The 20,382-nt window shown below is 44.2% G+C and overlaps 1 protein-coding gene across 23 annotated transcripts in view; it reads right to left on the bottom strand.

Annotated features, from left to right (window-relative positions):
* UNC80 (unc-80 subunit of NALCN channel complex) overlaps positions 1-20,382 on the bottom strand; it is a 287,092-nt gene that overhangs the window by 156,672 nt on the left and 110,038 nt on the right. For 19 of the 23 annotated variants that reach the window (XM_077272205.1, XM_077272209.1, XM_077272212.1 and 16 more), the window contains 3 exons: positions 15,135-15,385; positions 14,878-14,984; positions 373-432 (listed from right to left, as the gene is read on the bottom strand). In XM_077272205.1, coding sequence (XP_077128320.1) covers positions 373-432; positions 14,878-14,984; positions 15,135-15,385 — 418 coding nt within the window. The remainder of the gene's footprint in view (positions 1-372; positions 433-14,877; positions 14,985-15,134; positions 15,386-20,382) is intronic. The other 4 variants (XM_077272214.1, XM_077272217.1, XM_077272220.1 and 1 more) reach the window with 1 other exon arrangement.

The raw sequence follows: 20,382 nt of genomic DNA, 5'->3' as shown, positions 1-20,382 counted from the left end.
GAGGCTTTCAGTCAAGCAAGAGGAGGCGGCGCTGGGCAGGGAATAGAGCTGGAGTGACAGAGGCTTCAGACTTACAAATAGCTCTTCAGCCTCATTTGCATATCAATTCAAATGCTGATTTTTCAGTAACAGAGGAACAGACTGACCATGTAAAGGTATTACTGGACTTGTCTTTGAAAGGGCTACATGCACATATAAATACTTTTTTGGGGGTACAATTGCTGGCAGATCTCCTTAAATAAAACATTTTTTAGAATAACGTCAAAGACAATGCATTGTACAATTAGTTACATTATTTCCATTAATAATTGCTACAAGTAAAAACTGTTGTACTGTTTGTTCTGTTAGCTATTGTATTTATTTTTTATTTACCTTTTTATCTGTCTCCCCCATCTCCTGTGCTGGCAAACTCTTCCTATTGCCAGAGGCATGCTATGCAAATGAGAAGGAGGAGACAGGTTCAGAAGGCATTCTAGTAATCTTATAAAAAAAAGACCAGCCATGTCAGCCCCCTCCCCGAACCCAAAAATTATCCAATTTATTATATTTTATTTTTGGGACACAGTGTGGGTGGAACCATTAATGGATTTTTTTCCATGTCGATTAGTTTGTGTTTAATAGAAACCAAACATGATACCAAATTCCTAGGCATAAATGTCAAAAAGTTTCAAGTTGATTGTCATTGGAAATGGAGTTGGAAATAATCTAGATATACACTCACTGGCCACTTTATTAGGTACACCTGTCCAACTTCTTGTTAACACTTAATTTCTAATCAGCCAATCACATGGCGGCAACTCAGTGCATTTAGGCATGTAGACATGGTCAAGACAATCTCCTGCAGTTCAAACCGAGCATCAGTATGGGGAAGAAAGGTGATTTGAGTGCCTTTGAACGTGGCATGGTTGTTGGTGCCAGAAGGGCTGGTCTGAGTATTTCAGAAACTGCTGATCTACTGGGATTTTCACGCACAACCATCTCTAGGGTTTACAGAGAATGGTCCGAAAAAGAAAAAAAATCCAGTGAGCGGCAGTTCTGTGGGCGGAAATGCCTTGTTGATGCCAGAGGTCAGAGGAGAATGGGCAGACTGGTTCGAGCTGATAGAAAGGCAACAGTGACTCAAATCGCCACCCGTTACAACCAAGGTAGGCCTAAGAGCATCTCTGAACGCACAGTGCGTCGAACTTTGAGGCAGATGGGCTACAGCAGCAGAAGACCACACCGGGTACCACTCCTTTCAGCTAAGAACAGGAAACTGAGGCTACAATTTGCACAAGCTCATTGAAATTGGACAGTAGAAGATTGGAAAAACGTTGCTTGGTCTGATGAGTCTCGATTTCTGCTGCGACATTCGGATGGTAGGGTCAGAATTTGGCGTAAACAACATGAAAGCATGGATCCATCCTGCCTTGTATGGAGCATCTTTGGGATGTGCAGCCGACAAATCTGCGGCAACTGTGTGATGCCATCATGTCAATATGGACCAAAATCTCTGAGGAATGCTTCCAGCACCTTGTTGAATCTATGCCACGAAGAATTGAGGCAGTTCTGAAGGCAAAAGGGGGTCCAACCCGTTACTAGCATGGTGTACCTAATAAAGTGGCCGGTGAGTGTATATTCTATTGGTTAATTTTAAGGGTCAAAGCCACCAATACAGCTAAATTAATATACCCAGCCTTTTACTCCCTTCCATTCCAGAGATGCGTTTCAGATCCTCCCCACTGGTCTTCTGATTACCTTGGCGGCAGAAGAGACATTGCATATACCACACATGACCACTGCAGCCAGTCATGTGGAGTATTGACTGCTGCAGCCAAAGGAAATAGAAGACCAGAAAGGATTATTGGAATACAGAGCTGGATAGGCAGGATTAAAATAGTGGGCATACACTTAGTGACGGAGCCAAATTTTTTAAATCTGACCAGTGTCACTTTATTTGGAAATAACTCTGGAGCGCTTCAACAAATGCCACTGATTTTGAGACTGTTTTTCGTGACACATTATACTTTATGATAATAGTAATTTTAGGTCGATATGTTTCGTACTTATTTATAAAAAATATCCAAATTTGAGAAAAATGGTAAAAAATTAGCAATTTTCAAATTTTGAATGATTATCCCTTTAAGCTAGTTAGTCATACCACAGCAAAACATTAATAAATAACATTTCCCACATGTCTGCTTTACATCAGCACGGTTTGTAAAATGTTATTTTATTTTGTTAGCATTTTAGGAGGTTTAAAAATGTAGCAGTAATTTTTTATTTTTTCTAGGAAATTTACAAAATTTATTTTTTTAGGGACCTATCCATGTTTGAAGTGCCTTTAGGGGTCCCACATATTGGGAAACCTCCAAAAGTGATATCATTTTAAAAACAGCACCCCCTGAAATATTGAAAACTGCAGTCAGGTAGTTTATTAACCCTTCAGGTGATTTTCAGGAATTAATGCCAAGTGGCATGAAAGAAATGAAAATGTGTATTTTTACCACCTAAACTTCTGAACAGGTTACAACAGCCAGCAGATTGTAAGGCCGCTATTTGGTCATGTATCGCCACGGCAAAGATCAGGACTACACAATCATGGTCTGAGGTCACCAATTGGGATAAAGAGGAAAACCCCCACACTCTGTTAACCATTAACATGATATAGTCACTATTGACAGCAGCATCTAAGGGGTTAAACAGATTTGGACGGTGCAAACACTGATTGTGGCTGATGCAGCAAGTTGACAGCTATAGTGTACAGCTGACAGCTGCGGGATTGTCACATGTATGGGGATGCTATTCTCTTATATCTCAGGTCAGTTAAAAGACGTATTGGCTGTCATTAAGGGGTTAATTATATTAGCTGCATTGATGACTGTGGTCAGATTTGTAAACATTTTGAAAACCTCTTTAACGACTGCAGATGGCAGAAGGCTCTCACTGGATCTAAAGCTGCTCATACGGGTAAAAGTTAAGCAAAATGTCTGATTTTGACGATATTGGCCAATGTTTGGAAATCATATGTGAACGATCATTTGATGGCAGATTGCTTTGTGCTAAAAATGTAATTGATCATGGCAAATTTTTAGTGGTTTACAACTAAAAATACGTGTACACCCCTCTGTTTCCATTCCATTAATAAAAAAACTGCATATTTGGTATTAATGCGTCCAGAAAAGTTATATCATTCAAAATATACAATTATTACTCCTAATGGTTAACAGCCTAATCTCCAGCATTGCAGCCAGAACATTAACTGCCCAAAAAATAAAAAGCAACAGTTTTATTCAAATTAGTTGATGCAAAAATGAATACACCCCACACCAAAAACTACTACATGTAGTATTTTGTATGACCTCCCAGATTTTTAAGGACAGCACCAAGTCTTCTAGGCATGGAATCAACAAGTTGACATCAAATTGAACATCTATCTTTTCCATTTTTCAAGAATGAGCTCTTTTACAGCCTGGATGCTGGATGGAGAGTGATGCTCAACTTGTGTCTTCAGAATTCCCCATAGGTGTTCGATTGGGTTCAGATCAAGAGGCAATTGGCCAAAGAATCACTGTCACCCTGCTCTTCTTCAGAAATGCAACAGATGTGGGTTTTAGATAAATAAATATGCAAATGGTCTCTTCACAGGGGAGGAGGGCTAGAACCCTAGTGCCACCTATTGGAAGTAGCAATCCTAAAAGTCAGTATCAACCCTTTAACGAGCCTTGTCACGTGACTTGGGATAAAAACCAAACTAGACTCTCAATTTGCAGACACTGTGTTTCAAGTACCGGCCCTCATCAGTGCAAAGTGTGAGATCTGGTTTGGCTGGGTGAGAGGCGTTTCTCCTTGTGGAGAGTGACATGTCAAACCTCTCATGCCAAGGTGAGGAGACTTTTAAGCCTTTTGGATCATTGTCATGTTGGAAAATTGCACATCTACTAAGGGCACGGAGTGATGGAACATCTTCTCTTTCAATATAGAGTGGTAAATCTGTGAATTCATGATATCATCAATGAAATGTAGCTCCCTGACACCAGCAGCACTCATACAGCCCCACAGAAGGACACCGCCACCACCGCGTTTCACTGTAGGCTGTATGCATTTTTCTTTGTATTCCTCACCTCATCAGTTCCAAAACATTTATGTTTGTCTCATCACTCATAGACTCTATATTCTTGCTTGATGAGACCAAGATAAATTTAAATACATAGATACTTTGTTTTTGATGTGGGGTGTATTGATTTTTGCATCAACTAATTTGAGCAAAAGTGAAGATTTTGTAATGGAAGTTATATTATTAAATAAATAAAAAGTAAAAGCGGCGCTGATGGTGCTGGGTATGAAATTACCTGCAGCGAATTTAAACAATCACCACAAGATTATAAAAAGTGCTAAATAAAATATATAATAAAAAATTCGCGCTGGTATACCCTAGGTGTATATTAGACATAAAATCTCGTAAAAAAAAGGACAAGTATGATCTTGTGACCAACAAACCCACACTATATATATTGTAGCATGGCTAAAGGGTGTGTAGTCGACGGGAGGTATGTGCCACATAAGTGCCTTGTTGCTGTAATGTAGCCCGGAGTATTTCTTTGTTGTATATAACCATGTATATATGTGTGTTCCAGGACCTGTGGTGATGTCGGACCACATGGCTAATCATGTGATGGGTTACTGGGTGTGGTTAGCTCTATATAAGACAGGCAAATGCTTAAAACAGTGGATATGTGTGGAGGTGAAACCCTCCTGAGTGTGTTAAGGCTTTAGGACTGTGCCTGAAGGACTGGACACGTTGTTTTTCTTTTACTGAACTAAAGGCTATTTTGTTTGCTGTTATTTTTGCCATGTGGTTTATGAGGTAATAAACCTTTGAACTTTTGTTGGAACCTGTCTCCTACGTGTCAGCCGTCGCACCTGAGTGAGTGAAATCCCTACAATTGGTGGTAGACGTGCGGGCAGCGTTCCCAGCGGAGACGAAAGTCTGTTATTGAATGTCCTGGGTCAAGTCTGTTGTAAGCCAGCCGGGGAAAATGGAGGACCTGCTGAAACACTTGGTCCAGTTGCAGTCACAGCAGGAGCAACGGCAGCAAGAGACCAACAGGCTGTTGATGCAGCAGATACAACAGAGCCAGCAGCAGATACAACAGAGCCAGCAGGAGCAACGGCAGAGCCAGCAGGAGCAACGGCAGCAGATGCAACAGAGCCAGCAGGAGCAACGGGAGCAGATGCAGCTTCTGGCAACCGCCATCCAGGGCAAGACGAGTGCCCCAACCCCAGGTCTGGCTGATGACACCCACGTCCGGAAGACGGTAAGACGCGCATTGCAGAAAATGACCCCCGGGGATGATGTTGAGGCCTTCCTGACGGTATTTGAGAGGGTCGCTGAAAGGGAAAAACTCCCGCCAGAGCAGTGGGCAGAGGTATTGGCACCATACCTGACGGGAGAACCCCAGAAGGCGTACTATGATTTGACCTTGCAGGATGCCAAAGAGTATCACAAATTGAAAGTTGAGATTCTCGCACGTTTGGGGGTGACACTGACTGTCAGGGCACAGCGAGTTCACAGCTGGGCCTATCACCGGGACAAACCGCCTCGCTGTCAAATGTTTGATCTGTTGCACCTGGTCCAGAAATGGCTGCAGCCAGAGTCATGTACACCTGCACAGATGGTGGAACGAGTGATGATGGATCGGTTTGTGCATTCCCTCCCGAGGTCCATACAGACTTGGGTTGCCCAGGGTGATCCCCAGAATGCCGACGAACTGATCGGACTGGTCGAGAGATACCAAGGGATGGAAGGCTCCTTTGGGAGGCAGCCCGTGCCGTACTGGGGGTCCCAGAAAGCTGCTGAGTCCCAAAAAGGGGTGGCGCGTCCAAGGTCACAAAGGGCGGGGGAGGTGGTGCCCAAGGTCCCTACGGGTGATATTATTTGCTGGAGGTGCCACGGGCCAGGACATATAGCTGCCCGTTGTTCCCAGACCACTGAGCAGATGGACTGCAGCATGGGACGCCGTTGTTCATACTATGCGTATCCAGCCTGCAGTGTGAACTCTCCGCCCAACGAGGGACCTCAAGCGTGTCCCGTAAGGGTGAACGGTCGAGCAACAACGGCGCTGTTAGACTCAGGGAGCTTAGTGAACCTGGTGAGGGCCACTTTCCCTCTCCACCTGCTCCCAGGAAAGAAGGTCGGCGTGCGGTGCATACATGGTGATGCCAAGGACTACCCTTTGGCCAGGGTGGACATTGAAACGGCATGTGGCACTGAGTCCCACATAGTCGGCGTCGTGCAGGACTTGTTGCACCCTATAATTATTGGCCGGGATTTCTGTCTGTTTTGGGATTTGTGGGGAAAAGGTTCTGAGCTCCCTAGCAAAAGTAGGGAACCAGTGAACCCTGGAAGGGTGTCACCACACCCAGAGACAGACAGGTTTCCTTTTTGTGTGCTGGTTGGGGATGAGGAGGAAGTATCCCCTGCATCTGACACTATGGAGTTAGAGGTAACCGGTGAAAATTTTGGGACTGCCCAACATAGGGACCCCACTCTGAGGGAAGCCTTTAATAATGTCACAGTTATTGACGGGGTGGTACAGGAGCCGGGGGCAGACACCAGATTTCCCCATTTTCTGATGAGTGGGGAGTTGTTGTACCGGGTCACGAAAATAAGGGAGGAGTTGGTAGAGCAGTTGCTAGTGCCGGGTCCATATAGACGGAAGGTGTTGGACATGGCCCATTCACACATCTTGGGGGGACACCTAGGGGTGGAAAAAACGCAGGAACGGGTTGTGCAGAGGTTCTATTGGCCTGGGTGTCATCAGGAATTAGTGAAATACTGCAGGTCCTGCCCTACATGTCAGCTAACTGCTCCCACTCCTCATTTCCGGAACCCCCTTGTGCCCCTGCCCATTATTGAGGTGCCGTTCGAGAGAATTGCCATGGACTTGGTCGGTCCCTTAGTTAAATCAGCCCGGGGCCATCAGTATATATTAGTCATCCTGGACTATGCCACACGCTATCCTGAGGCAATTCCTCTGAGAAATTCTTCCTCAAAGAGTATAGCCTGCGAGTTGGTCCATGTCTTTTCCCGGACAGGTCTGCCAAAAGAGATCCTGACTGACCAGGGGACACCTTTCATGAGCAAAGTGATGAGGGAATTGTGCAAAGCCCTGAAAATCTCCCAGTTGAGGACCTCGGTGTACCATCCCCAGTCAGATGGCCTTGTTGAGAGATTTAACAAGACACTGAAGAGCATGCTGAGAAAAGCTATAGAGAAAGATGGTAGAGACTGGGATTGTCTCTTACCCTACCTGATGTTTTCCATTCGTGAAGTTCCACAGGCCTCCACAGGATTCTCACCGTTTGAGCTTCTATATGGCGGACATCCGCGAGGACTCCTGGGTATAGCCAAGGAAACCTGGGAAGCCGAAGTCACGCCCCACAGAAGCGTCATTGAGCATGTGGCCCTGATGCAGCAGAGGATTGCAAAGGTGATGCCTATCGTGAAGGAACACCTCCTCCAGGCACAAGAAGCTCAGGCCAGAATCTACAACCGGTCTGCAAGAGTGAGGCAGTTCAATCCGGGAGACCGAGTTCTTGTGTTAGTTCCGACGGTGGAAAGCAAGTTCTTGGCCAAATGGCAAGGGCCATATGAGGTTGTCGAGAAACTTGGTGAAGTAAATTATAAAATTCACCAACCAGGAAGACGGAAACCATTCCAAGTATACCATGTCAACCTCATCAAGCCGTGGCAATATAGAGAGCCAACAGTATCTCCATCGTTGTTAAGCCACCCAGAAGGTGAGGTTGGAGCGGTTACTATAGCGGAGACGCTATCGAAGTCCCAGAAACAGCAGTGCCGGGAGTTACTCCAGAAAAACAGGGACCTGTTTTCAGAGTTGCCAGGACACACGAAGGTCATAGAGCACGAGGTCCTAACAGAGCCACATGTGCAGGTGAACGTGAAGCCCTATCGTATTCCTGAGGCTCGTCGAGAAGTTATCTCCAAGGAAGTGGAGAGTATGCTGAAGCTTGGAGTCATTGAGGAATCCAAGAGCGGTTGGTCGAGCCCAATTGTCCTGGTCCCAAAACCTGATGGAGAGTGGAGGTTTTGCAACGACTATCGGAAGTTGAATGAGGTCTCCAAGTTTGACGCTTATCCCATGCCCCATCAACGCGATGAGCTCATCGAAAGGCTTGGGCACGCCAGATATATATCCACCTTGGATTTGACAAAGGGGTATTGGCAGATCCCCATGGCACAGGAAGCCAAGGAGAAGACGGCCTTTTCGACACCTGATGGATGCTTCCAGTATGTCCGGATGCCGTTTGGCCTACAGGGAGCTCCGGCGACCTTCCAGAGGGCTATGGATAGAGTCCTTGCACCCCATAAGGCCTACGCTGCTGCGTACCTAGATGATATCGTCATCTTTAGCCCAGACTGGGAGAGTCATCTGGTGTAAGTCCAAGCGGTGTTTGATGCTCTAAGAGAGGCGGGGTTTACAATAAACCCGAAGAAGTGTGCCTTGGGTAAGGAAGAAGCTAAATACCTAGGCTATATAGTGGGTCATGGAGAAATAAAGCCCCAAATCAGGAAAGTGGAGGCAATCCAAACATGGCCGAAACCAGTCTCCAAAAAGCAAGTTAAAGCCTTTCTGGGAATCGTGGGATATTACAGGAGGTTCATCCCGAACTTCGCCACAGTGGCTGCGCCTCTGACGGATCTGCTAAAGGGGACAAAATCAGTGATGGTTAAATGGTCCGAAGAGACAGAGTCAGTCTTCCAAGAGTTGAAAGGGGCTCTATGTAAACAGCCCGTTCTGATGGCCCCAGACTTTAATAAAGAATTTGTTCTTCAGACAGATGCCTCAGATGTTGGGGTAGGAGCAGTCCTTTCCCAAGAGCTACATGGGGAGGAGCATCCTGTCCTCTCTCTGAGTAGAAAGCTGTCCTCATCTGAGAAGAACTACTCAGTCATGGAAAAAGAGTGTTTGGCCATAAAGTGGGCGGTGGACACGTTACGGTACTATCTGCTGGGTCGTAAATTCAGATTGATATCTGACCATGCCCCACTAAGATGGATGAGGGAAACAAGGGGTAGAAATGCTAGGGTCACCCGTTGGTTCTTAGCCCTGCAGGACTTCAGTTTCCATGTGGAACATAGGGCCGGAAAGCTGCACGGTAATGCGGATCCCCTATCAAGAATCCCTTGTTTAGTGGGGAAAAGTGCCAAGCCCCACGGCTTTAGGCAGAGGGGGGAGGTATGTAGTATGGCTAAAGGGTGTGTAGTCGACGGGAGGTATGTGCCACATAAGTGCCTTGTTGCTGTAATGTAGCCCGGAGTATTTCTTTGTTGTATATAACCATGTATATATGTGTGTTCCAGGACCTGTGGTGATGTCAGACCACATGGCTAATCATGTGATGGGTTACTGGTAGTGTTGAGCGATACCGTCCGATACTTGAAAGTATCGGTATCGGAAAGTATCGGCCGATACCGGCAAAGTATCGGATCCAATCCGATACCGATACCCGATACCAATACAAGTCAATGGGACTCAAGTATCGGACGGTATTCCTGATGGTTCTCAGGGTCTGAAGGAGAGGAAACTCTCCTTCAGGCCCTGGGATCCATATTAATGTGTAAAAGAAAGAATTAAAATAAAAAATATTGCTATACTCACCTCTCCGACGCAGCCTGGACCTCACCGAGGGAAGCGGCAGCGTTCTTTGTTTAAAATTCGCGCTTTTCTTTCCTTACGTGAAGTCCCGGCTTGTGATTGGTCGCATGCCGCCCATGTGGCGGCGACGCAACCAATCACAGCAAGCCGTGACGTAATTTCAGGTCATTCAGTATTTTAAAATTACGCTCCGGCTTTGTGATTGGTTGCGTCGCAGTCACATGGGCGACACAACCAATCACAGCAAGCCGTGACGTAATTTCAGGTCCTTAAGGATTTTAAAATTACGTCCCGGCTTGTGATTGGTTGCGGCGCGGTCAACCAATCACAAGCCGGGAGGCTGGACACGCGCGCATTTTAAAATGGGCGCGTGTCCAGCCTCCCGTGACGTCCCGGCTTGTGATTGGTTGCGGCGCGGTCAACCAATCACAAGCCGGGAGGCTGGACACGCGCGCATTTTAAAATGGGCGCGTGTCCAGCCTCCCGTGACGTCCCGGCTTGTGATTGGTTGCGGCGCGGTCAACCAATCACAAGCCGGGAGGCTGGACACGCGCGCATTTTAAAATGGGCGCGTGTCCAGCCTCCCGTGACGTCCCGGCTTGTGATTGGTTGCGGCGCGGTCAACCAATCACAAGCCGGGAGGCTGGACACGCGCGCATTTTAAAATGCGCGCGTGTCCAGCCTCCCGGCTTGTGATTGGTTGACCGCGCTGCAACCAATCACAAGCCGGGACGTAATTTTAAAATCCTTAAGGACCTGAAATTACGTCACGGCTTGCTGTGATTGGTTACGTCGCCCATGTGACTGCGACGCAACCAATCACAAAGCCGGAGCGTAATTTTAAAATACTGAATGACCTGAAATTACGTCACGGCTTGCTGTGATTGGTTGCGTCGCCGCCACATGGGCGGCATGCGACCAATCACAAGCCGGGACTTCACGTAAGGAAAGAAAAGCGCGAATTTTAAACAAAGAACGTTGCCGCTTCCCTCGGTAAGGTGCAGGCTGCGTCGGAGAGGTGAGTATAGCAATATTTTTTATTTTAATTCTCTCTTTTACACATTTTTACATTAATGTTGTTTCGATACCGATACCCGATACCACAAAAGTATCGGATCTCGGTATCGGAATTCCGATACCCGCAAGTATCGGCCGATACCCGATACTTGCGGTATCGGAATGCTCAACACTAGTTACTGGGAGTGGTTAGCTCTATATAAGACAGGCAAATGCTTAACACAGTGGATATGTGTGGAGGTGAAACCCTCCTGAGTGTGTTAAGGCTATAGGACTGAGCCTGAAGGACTGGACACGTTGTTTTTCTTTTCCTGAACTAAAGGCTATTTTGTTTGCTGTTATTTTTGCCATGTGGTTTATGAGGTAATAAACCTTTGAACTTTTGTTGGAACCTGCCTCCTACGTGTCAGCCGTCGCACCTGAGTGAGTGAAATCCCTACTATATATATATATATATATATATATATATATATATATTAAATGTAGCTACCTCCTACGGTGCATATATTATCTACACATACATCGTATTGGTGCACTGAGTCAATTCATAATCCGTATCTGTACGGAGAAATGGATGCTACAGCCAAATGTTGTGGACGCTGCAGCCTGCTACTTAAGCTCCAATATGAAAGTCATACAATTAATAGTCAGTACCTTGAGAGGTAGAGATGAATCATCTGCCGGTTTCCGTGAGTTCTCAGGATTACTGGATCGCACGAGCACAGTCTTAAGCAAATATAGTACCGGAGGGCTGCCCCGTCCGATGGCAGCTGCTCCGTGTACCAAACTGCAGCCTCAGGGCTGTTCAACAACAGGAGTAATCTATACCATCAAGTGTCCGTGCAAGAAGCTGTACGTGGGGCGTACAAAAAGACCCCTTAAAGTCAGAATTAATGAGCACATACGCAATATTAAGAAAAAGTTTACAGGTCACCCACTCTCCAAACATTTTATAGAAGCACATGGAGGAATGGACCAACAATGGAAATCTCTGGTATTGAAATTGTATATCCACACTGGAGAGGCGGCAACTATATAAAATCCATGTCCAGGACTGAGAGTCAGTGGATTTTTTTATTAGACACATTGATTCCCAGAGGACTTAATTGTGGAGTCGAGCTGTTTGGCTTCTATTAACAAGCAGGATCGCGGAGGCTATAAAAGGACCCTTAAGCTGGGCAAGGACCAGCCCTGAGGAAGAAAACAGTCGTTTTCGAAACGCGTTGGCTGTGTTGGTCCTTACCGCGATCCGTACTGAATGCTCTAGTCACGTGGGGCGGTCACCTGATCCACTACGTCACGCAGGTCCTAGACGCGCCGCTCACACCGTTCGCACCTCGCGGCGCTGCCAGCCCTAGACGGTGTATCTCCGCCCCCCGCTGGAGTTTGGTACACGGAGCAGCTGCCACCGGCCGGTTAAGCCCTCCGGTACTATATTTGCTTAAGACTGTGCTCGTGCGATCCAGTAATCCTGAGAACTCACGGAAACCGGCAGATGATTCATCTCTACATCTCAAGGTACTGACTATTAATTGTATGACTTTCATATTGGAGCTTAAGTAGCAGGCTGCAGCGTCCACAACATTTGGCTGTAGCATCCATTTCTCCGTACAGATACGGATTATGAATTGACTCAGTGCACCAATACGATGTATGTGTAGATAATATATGCACCGTAGGAGGTAGCTACATTTAATATATATATATATATATATATATAGTGGGGCAAAAAAGTATTTAGTCAGTCAGCAATAGTGCAAGTTCCACCACTTAAAAAGATGAGAGGCGTCTGTAATTTACATCATAGGTAGACCTCAACTATGCGAGACAAACTGAGAAAAAAAAATCCAGAAAATCACATTGTCTGTTTTTTTAACATTTTATTTGCATATTATGGTGGAAAATAAGTATTTGGTCAGAAACAAACAAACAAGATTTCTGGCTCTCACAGACCTGTAACTTCTTCTTTAAGAGTCTCCTCTTTCCTCCACTCATTACCTGTAGTAATGGCACCTGTTTAAACTTGTTATCAGTAGAAAAAGACACCTGTGCACACCCTCAAACAGTCTGACTCCAAACTCCACTATGGTGAAGACCAAAGAGCTGTCAAAGGACACCAGAAAAAAAATTGTAGCCCTGCACCAGGCTGGGAAGACTGAATCAGCAATAGCAACCAGCTTGGAGTGAAGAAATCAACAGTGGGAGCAATAATTAGAAAATGGAAGACATTCAAGACCACTGATAATCTCCCTCGATCTGGGGCTCCACGCAAAATCCCACCCCGTGGGGTCAGAATGATCACAAGAACGGTGAGCAAAAATCCCAGAACCACGCGGGGGGACCTAGTGAATGAACTGCAGAGAGCTGGGACCAATGTAACAAGGCCTACCATAAGTAACACACTACGCCACCATGGACTCAGATCCTGCAGTGCCAGACGTGTCCCACTGCTTAAGCCAGTACATGTCCGGGCCCGTCTGAAGTTTGCTAGAGAGCATTTGGATGATCCAGAGGAGTTTTGGGAGAATGTCCTATGGTCTGATGAAACCAAACTGGAACTGTTTGGTAGAAACACAACTTGTCGTGTTTGGAGGAAAAAGAATACTGAGTTGCATCCATCAAACACCATACCTACTGTAAAGCATGGTGGTGGAAACATCATGCTTTGGGGCTGTTTCTCTGCAAAGGGGCCAGGACGACTGATCCGGGTACATGAAAGAATGAATGGGGCCATGTATCGTGAGATTTTGAGTGCAAACCTCCTTCCATCAGCAAGGGCATTGAAGATGAAACGTGGCTGGGTCTTTCAACATGACAATGATCCAAAGCACACCGCCAGGGCAACGAAGGAGTGGCTTCGTAAGAAGCATTTCAAGGTCCTGGAGTGGCCTAGCCAGTCTCCAGATCTCAACCCTATAGAAAACCTTTGGAGGGAGTTGAAAGTCCATGTTGCCAAGCGAAAAGCCAAAAACATCACTGCTCTAGAGGAGATCTGCATGGAGGAATGGGCCAACATACCAACAACAGTGTGTGGCAACCTTGTGAAGACTTACAGAAAACGTTTGACCTCTGTCATTGCCAACAAAGGATATATTACAAAGTATTGAGATTTTGTTTCTGACCAAATACTTATTTTCCACCATAATATGCAAATAAAATGTAAAAAAAACAGACAATGTGATTTTCTGGATTTTTTTTTTCTCAGTTTGTCTCCCATAGTTGAGGTCTACCTATGATGTAAATTACAGACGCCTCTCATCTTTTTAAGTGGTGGAACTTGCACTATTGCTGACTGACTAAATACTTTTTTGCCCCACTGTATATATATATATATATATATATATATATATATATATATATATATATATATATATATATATATGTGTATGTATGTATGTATATATATATATATATATATATATATATATGTATATATATATATAGTGTGGGTTTGTTGGTCACAAGATCATACTTGTCCTTTTTTTGACAAGATTTTATGTCTAATATAAACCTAGGGTATACCAGAGCGAATTTTTTATTATATCAGTTATATTATTAACCATACTTTCATGTTAGTGGTTAAAAAAAGTTTTATGAAACTCGGTCTTGTCAAAATTTAGGAAATTATTATTTTTAAAGGGGGTGTACTTATTTACGCTGAGCGCTATATATACAAAATAATACAAGCCTCCAACAATCTTTTCTAACCCTTAAAATGACAGACTACGGAAATAGAAACATAACAGAAAACAAATAAATACATAGATACAAAATAAAGTAAACCCACAAAATAAAATGCGCCATCACCCCCTTTGATTCGCTGTCATGCCACTTGTCCTGATCGAATACCCTAACCTGAACATGTATAAAAAAAAATTATAGTAGATAATGATGACTCAAAATAGAACTTTTTCTTTTGTGGCTATCACTATTATTTTCAGAAAAAAATAACTAAAATGTAAAAAAGTAGATTTGTTTATTTTTCTGCAAGCCTAATAATTCTGAAAGAGAAAATTGTCTGTCGAAAACTAGTAAAGTGTATAATTGGTCGTCTTTTTACCCTTGGTATAAGTCAAGTTATGATCAATTCTTTTTTAAACTATTTTGTAATAGAAGGTTGGAATACATAGGAATTAATTTATTTAGCAAATTCGGCATTTACAACATTACTTGCATTAATAAATGAAAAAAAAATTACCTTAGAGCTCTGTCTGATGAATGACAAACGGTCTACCGAGCTGATGTCCAGAAGATCTTCAACATTATCCGTGAGCCCAGAGAGCGATGAACGTTTCAACCAATTGCCTGTGACAGCAAATAAGAAGGACAAGACTAATACTTGGAAAGACTGTAGTATGGAGACGCATGATGAGCAATACTAGAACTAAATGAAACATTCAATTTTATTAATATGTTAAAAATGCTCTTTCAATATTATGCGTTATCATCACCAACCTAAAGGAAGTTTTAGTTTTTTTCGCAGTGATATCCGCCGTGATCTGGACCTTGATCTCTTCTCGTTGGTGTTGCCAGAATGAGCTGTGGTGCACTCTGAGGTGTCAGGCTCGGATTGACTACTAGTGTCACTTGCGGCACTTTGCGATTTGAACACCTTACGCCAAAAATCTTTACGGCCTAATCCTGCCCCTTGCATTTGCTCGTCACTGCGAGACAGATCAGGGTGAACATTCAAATTATCTGCGTTGCTGTGAGACAGAAAGACAAAGCAGAGGAAAAATAATTATTTTGCAGAGACCGGCCATTGGTCTAGTTACATCATCTACAGCAAATAACATTAAAAAGAAATCGATGTATTACGTTAATCGCTCGCAGCAAAGAAAAGGTATTACATATCTAGAGTAATCAGGTAGGTCCAATGGGATGATGTCAAAGTTAAGTGAACACAATGTGCAAATGAGCAAATTACCATTTTTAATCTGAAGCATGAAGGATATAAGCTGCCAGTGGAAAGGGTCCGTGAAATCAAAGTCTAGCCCATGCAGAGGAAGTACCCTGTAAATGACTGCCCGTTGGCTGCCTTTTTATATGGCTGTTTGTCTATGTAGGAGAGCAATGTGAGGTTCTGACGCGTTCACTGAGGTTATTACCCTGTTTTTGGGTTCTATGGCATGTTTCATTAAAGCTTTAAAATTGGTGTAAAAAAGTCACAATTGGTTGTATTGAAAAGTCACAATAGCTGTGCAAACATTTTGAGATTTTTAGTGTTTTCTGCCAGTTTGAAGGAGCTCTGCTAAAATGGAAGGAGATGGGACATGGCTACACCAGCCTATTACATTCAGCAAAAGTGTCAGCTCTTTTAACACCAGAAATACAGAAGTACACCATAATTAGTCTCTTAGGCTAGCTTCACACTAGCGTTCAGCAGGGCTGCGGATGGCAGCTTTCTTCCGCCGTGAAGCCCTGCCCACTGCCATGCCTCTTCCTTCAGCTCCACCCATGTCTGCATGCGTTCTGCGTACCCTATCTTTAATATTGGGTACGCAGGCCATGCAGATGTATGCAGATGCCTCCGCATGCGTCGTTTTGAAGCTGCGCCGACCGCAACAAAATCCTAACATGTTGCATTTGACGCAGGTCAGCGCAGCGTCAAGATGACCATGCGGAAGCATCTGCATACACCGCATGGCCTACGTACCCAATGTTAAAGATAGGGTACGCAGAACGCATGCAGACATAGGCGGAGCTGAAGGAAGAGGCGCTGCAGTGGGCAGGGCTTCATGGAGGAAGAAGGCTGCCATCCGCAGCCCTGCAGAACGCTGGTGTGAAGCTAGCCTTAATGAATTCAGCGCAGTCCAATGAAAACCAGGCACACAATGCCAGCCTTATGGTATGTGCACAAGTTTAGTATATGCTGCATAGTTCTGCACCAAAAACATGTCTCTTGGCAGGAAAAATGCTACGTAAAATATGTGCTTATTTGCCTCGTTTTTGGTGTAATTTTTCTCCATTCATTTGAAGGGGGTGAGATATGTTGCAAATATGCTGAAAGAATTGAGAAGCTGGACATTTGAAACTACTTGAAATGTGCAAGGAAAAAATATATCGATGAGATTTCAGAAATTGAATTTACTTTGCTGATTAAGAAAACGTTGCGATTTGCATACTTCCAGCCGCATTCCGACTAGACTATGTCTGACCTCGCTCAATACACTTGCATTGAGCGAGGCTGCACCCATCTCGTCGGCACATGATGGGATGTATGCAAATTACATACTTGCTCCTGGTGCAGAATCCTAACAGTGTGCAGTGCGCGCGATGTGAGGATTCACATGTCTGCAGTCACATGGCATGACTGCAGACTTCTAGGCTAAAGCCGGACAACCCCTTTAAGTTACTAGCTACTCTAATTAAGTCAAACTGTACAAAATGTTAAAGGGGTTGTGTGTGTAAAAGAGCATATATTTTGATCTGCTACAAATATTTACAACTTGTTAGTATACATGCATTTATAAAGGTGTCTCAATTATCATCTCCATTTCTGCCTTATTAGTGACAGAGGAGAGATTTTCCTGTGTCAGCATTTCGGTCCAGTGGGCGGTCCTATCAGTGATTGACACAATCCATACGAGAAAAATTGAGAAGGCACTCACCGGTCTTCAGAAAATCAACTCTTTATTAATTCAATCTTCAGATCTTCAGATAAAATTCATGGCCGGGGGAAAGGGAGCCGAAGTTCGTGTGAGCAGGGGAAGACGACGGCCGTTTCGCGCTGTGCTTGTGCTTCTACGGGTCCCGTGGAATTAATAAAGAGTTGATTTTCTGAAGACCGGTGAGTGCCTTCTCAATTCTTCTCATATAGATTGTACAGATGGATGTTTTTTCAGAAGAGCACCTATGGTTTTTTTCAGGCGGCTATTTAGTTTATCAATTTTGCACTATACCCTGATCATAGTCTTGGAAGAACCTCTGTGCTAGTGGCGGTGCCGCTCCTTTCTTTTTTCTTTCGGCATTGTATCAGTGATTGACAACTATCTCTGTATGCACACATACAATCACTGATAGGACGGATCGCAGGAACAAAAATCCCACAAAGCACAGAGGTCTGTTATACTGAATCTTTTCTCAAAAAACTATATATCAATCTGTTAGGCCACGTTCACACTTTGCGGCCTGCTCTGCGGGTTAATACCGCAGCGGAATTGATAAATCTGCAGGGCAAAACCGCTGCGGTTATCCCTGCAGATTTATCGCGGTTTGTTCCGCGGTTTCCGCTGCGGATTTCCGCCTATACTATTGATGCTGCATATGCAGCAATATGCAGCATCAATAGTAATGTAAAAAATAATAAAAATTGGTTATACTCACCCTCCGATGTCCGGATCTCCTCGGTGCTGCAGGCGGCTGTGCCGACAAGGACCTTCGTGACGTCACGGTCATGTGACCGCGGCGTCATCACGGTCATGTGACCGCGACGTCACCACAGGTCCTGCTCGCACAGCAACTGAGACCGGACGCAGCGGGCAGCGCTGAGAGGTGAGTATAGCATTATTTTTTATTTTTATTCTTTTTTTTACACCAAAATATGGTTCCCAGGGCCTGGAGGAGAGTCTCCTCTCCTCCACCCCGGGTACCATCTGCACATTATCCGCTTAACTTCCCGCAATGTGGGCACAGCCCCATGCGGAAAGTGAGCGGATCAATGCATTTCTATGGGTGCAGAATCGCTGCGATTCTGCACCAAGAAGTGACATGCTCCTTTTTTTCCGCAGAAAAGCCGCGCGGCTTTTTCCGCGGAAATCCGCAGCGTAGGCACAGCGGGTTTTGTTTTCCATAGGGTAACATTGTACTGTACCCTGCATGGAAAACTGCTGCGGATCCGCAGTGTCAAATCCGCTGCGGATCCGCGGCAAAACCCGCAAAGTGTGAGCGTAGCCTTAGGCTTCCCCAGCTACGTAACATGATGTCTTGAGATTGGACTGCATTTTCATGGTGACAGGTTCCCTTTAAAGTAATGCGTCATGCATTGTACCATACAAACACAAAGAAACAAAAAACAAAACAATCCTAACTGTAAAGTATTGCATTACTTGCATTTGTGAGAGTGCTTCTGGCACATGCAGCAGAACAAATGAATGCAGCAAAATATAAGGAGGAACCCATAAATGGAAACTTCTATTTTAACCCCTTAGTGACAGAGCCAATTTGGTACTTAATGACCGAGCCAATTTTTACAATTCTGACCACTGTCACTTTATGAAGTTATAACTCTGGAACGCTTTAACAGATCCAGCTGATTCAGAGAATGTTTTTTTGTGACATAGTGTACTTCATGTTAGTGGTAACATTTCTTCGATATTACTTGCGATTATTTATGAAAAAAACGGAAATATGGCAAAAAAATTTAAAATTTTGCAATATTTAAATTTTGTATTTTTATGCCCTTAAATCAGAGAGATATGTCACAAAAAATAGTTAATAAATAACATTTCCCACATGTCTACTTTACATCAGCACAATTTTGGAAACAAATTTTTTTTTGTTAGGGAGTTATAAGGGTTAAAAGTTGACCAGAAAGTTCTCATTTTTACAACACCATTTTTTTTAGGGACCACATCATATTTGAAGTCATTTTGAGGGGTCTATATGATAGAAAATAACCAAGTGTGACACCATTCTAAAAACTGCACCCCTCAAGGTGCTCAAAACCACATTCAAGAAGTTTATTAACCCTTTACGTGCTTCACAGGAACTGAAACAATGTGGAAGGAAAAAATGAACATTTAACTTTTTTTTGCAAACATTTTACTTCAGAACCATTTTTTTTATTTTCACAAGTGTAAAAACAGAAATTTAACCATAAATTTTGTTGTGCAATTTCTCCTGAATACGCCGATACCCCATATGTGGGGGTAAACCACTGTTTGGGTGCAAGGAGTGCCGTTTTACTTTTTCAATGTAGAATTGGCTGGAATTGAGATCGGACGCCATGTCGCGTTTGGAGAGCCCCTGATGTGCCTAAACAGTAGAAACCCCCCACAAGTGACCACATTTTGGAAACTAGACCCCTTAAGGAACTTATCTAGATGCGTGGTGAGCACTTTAATCCCCCAAGTGCTTCACAGAAATTTATAAAGTATAGCCGTGAAAATAAAAAATCCTTTTTTTTCCCCTCAAAAATGATTTTTTTAGCCTGCAATTTTTTATTTTCTCAAGGGTAACAGGAGACATTGGACCCCAAAATCTGTTGACCAGTTTGTCCTGAGTATGCTGATACCCCACATGTGGGGGGAAGGCACTGTTTGGGCACCCATCGGGGCTTGGAAGGGAAGGAGCGCCGCTTGGAATGCAGACTTTGATGGGATGGTCTGCGGGCGTCATGTTGCATTTGCAGAGCTCCTGATGTACCTAAACAGTAGAAACCCCCAACAAGTGACCCCATTTTGGAAACTAGTCCACCAAGGAACTTATGTAGATGTGTGGTGAGAACTTTGAATGCCCAAGTGCTTCACAGAAGTCTATAATGCAGAGTCAAGAAAATAAAAAATATTTTTTTTTCCACAAAAAAGATTTTTTTAGCCCCCCAGTTTTCATTTTCACAAGGGTAACAGGAGAAATAGGACCCCAAAAGTTGTTGTCCAATTTATCCTGAGTACGCTGATGCTCCATATGTGGGGGTAAACCACTGTTTGGGCGGACGGCAGAGCTCAGAAGGGAGGGAGCACCATTTGACTTTTTGAGCGCA

This window comes from Ranitomeya variabilis, chromosome 7 (genome assembly GCF_051348905.1).
Source record: "Ranitomeya variabilis isolate aRanVar5 chromosome 7, aRanVar5.hap1, whole genome shotgun sequence".
Lineage (NCBI taxonomy): Eukaryota > Metazoa > Chordata > Amphibia > Anura > Dendrobatidae > Ranitomeya > Ranitomeya variabilis.
This window is presented reverse-complemented; position numbering and strand designations above follow the sequence as displayed.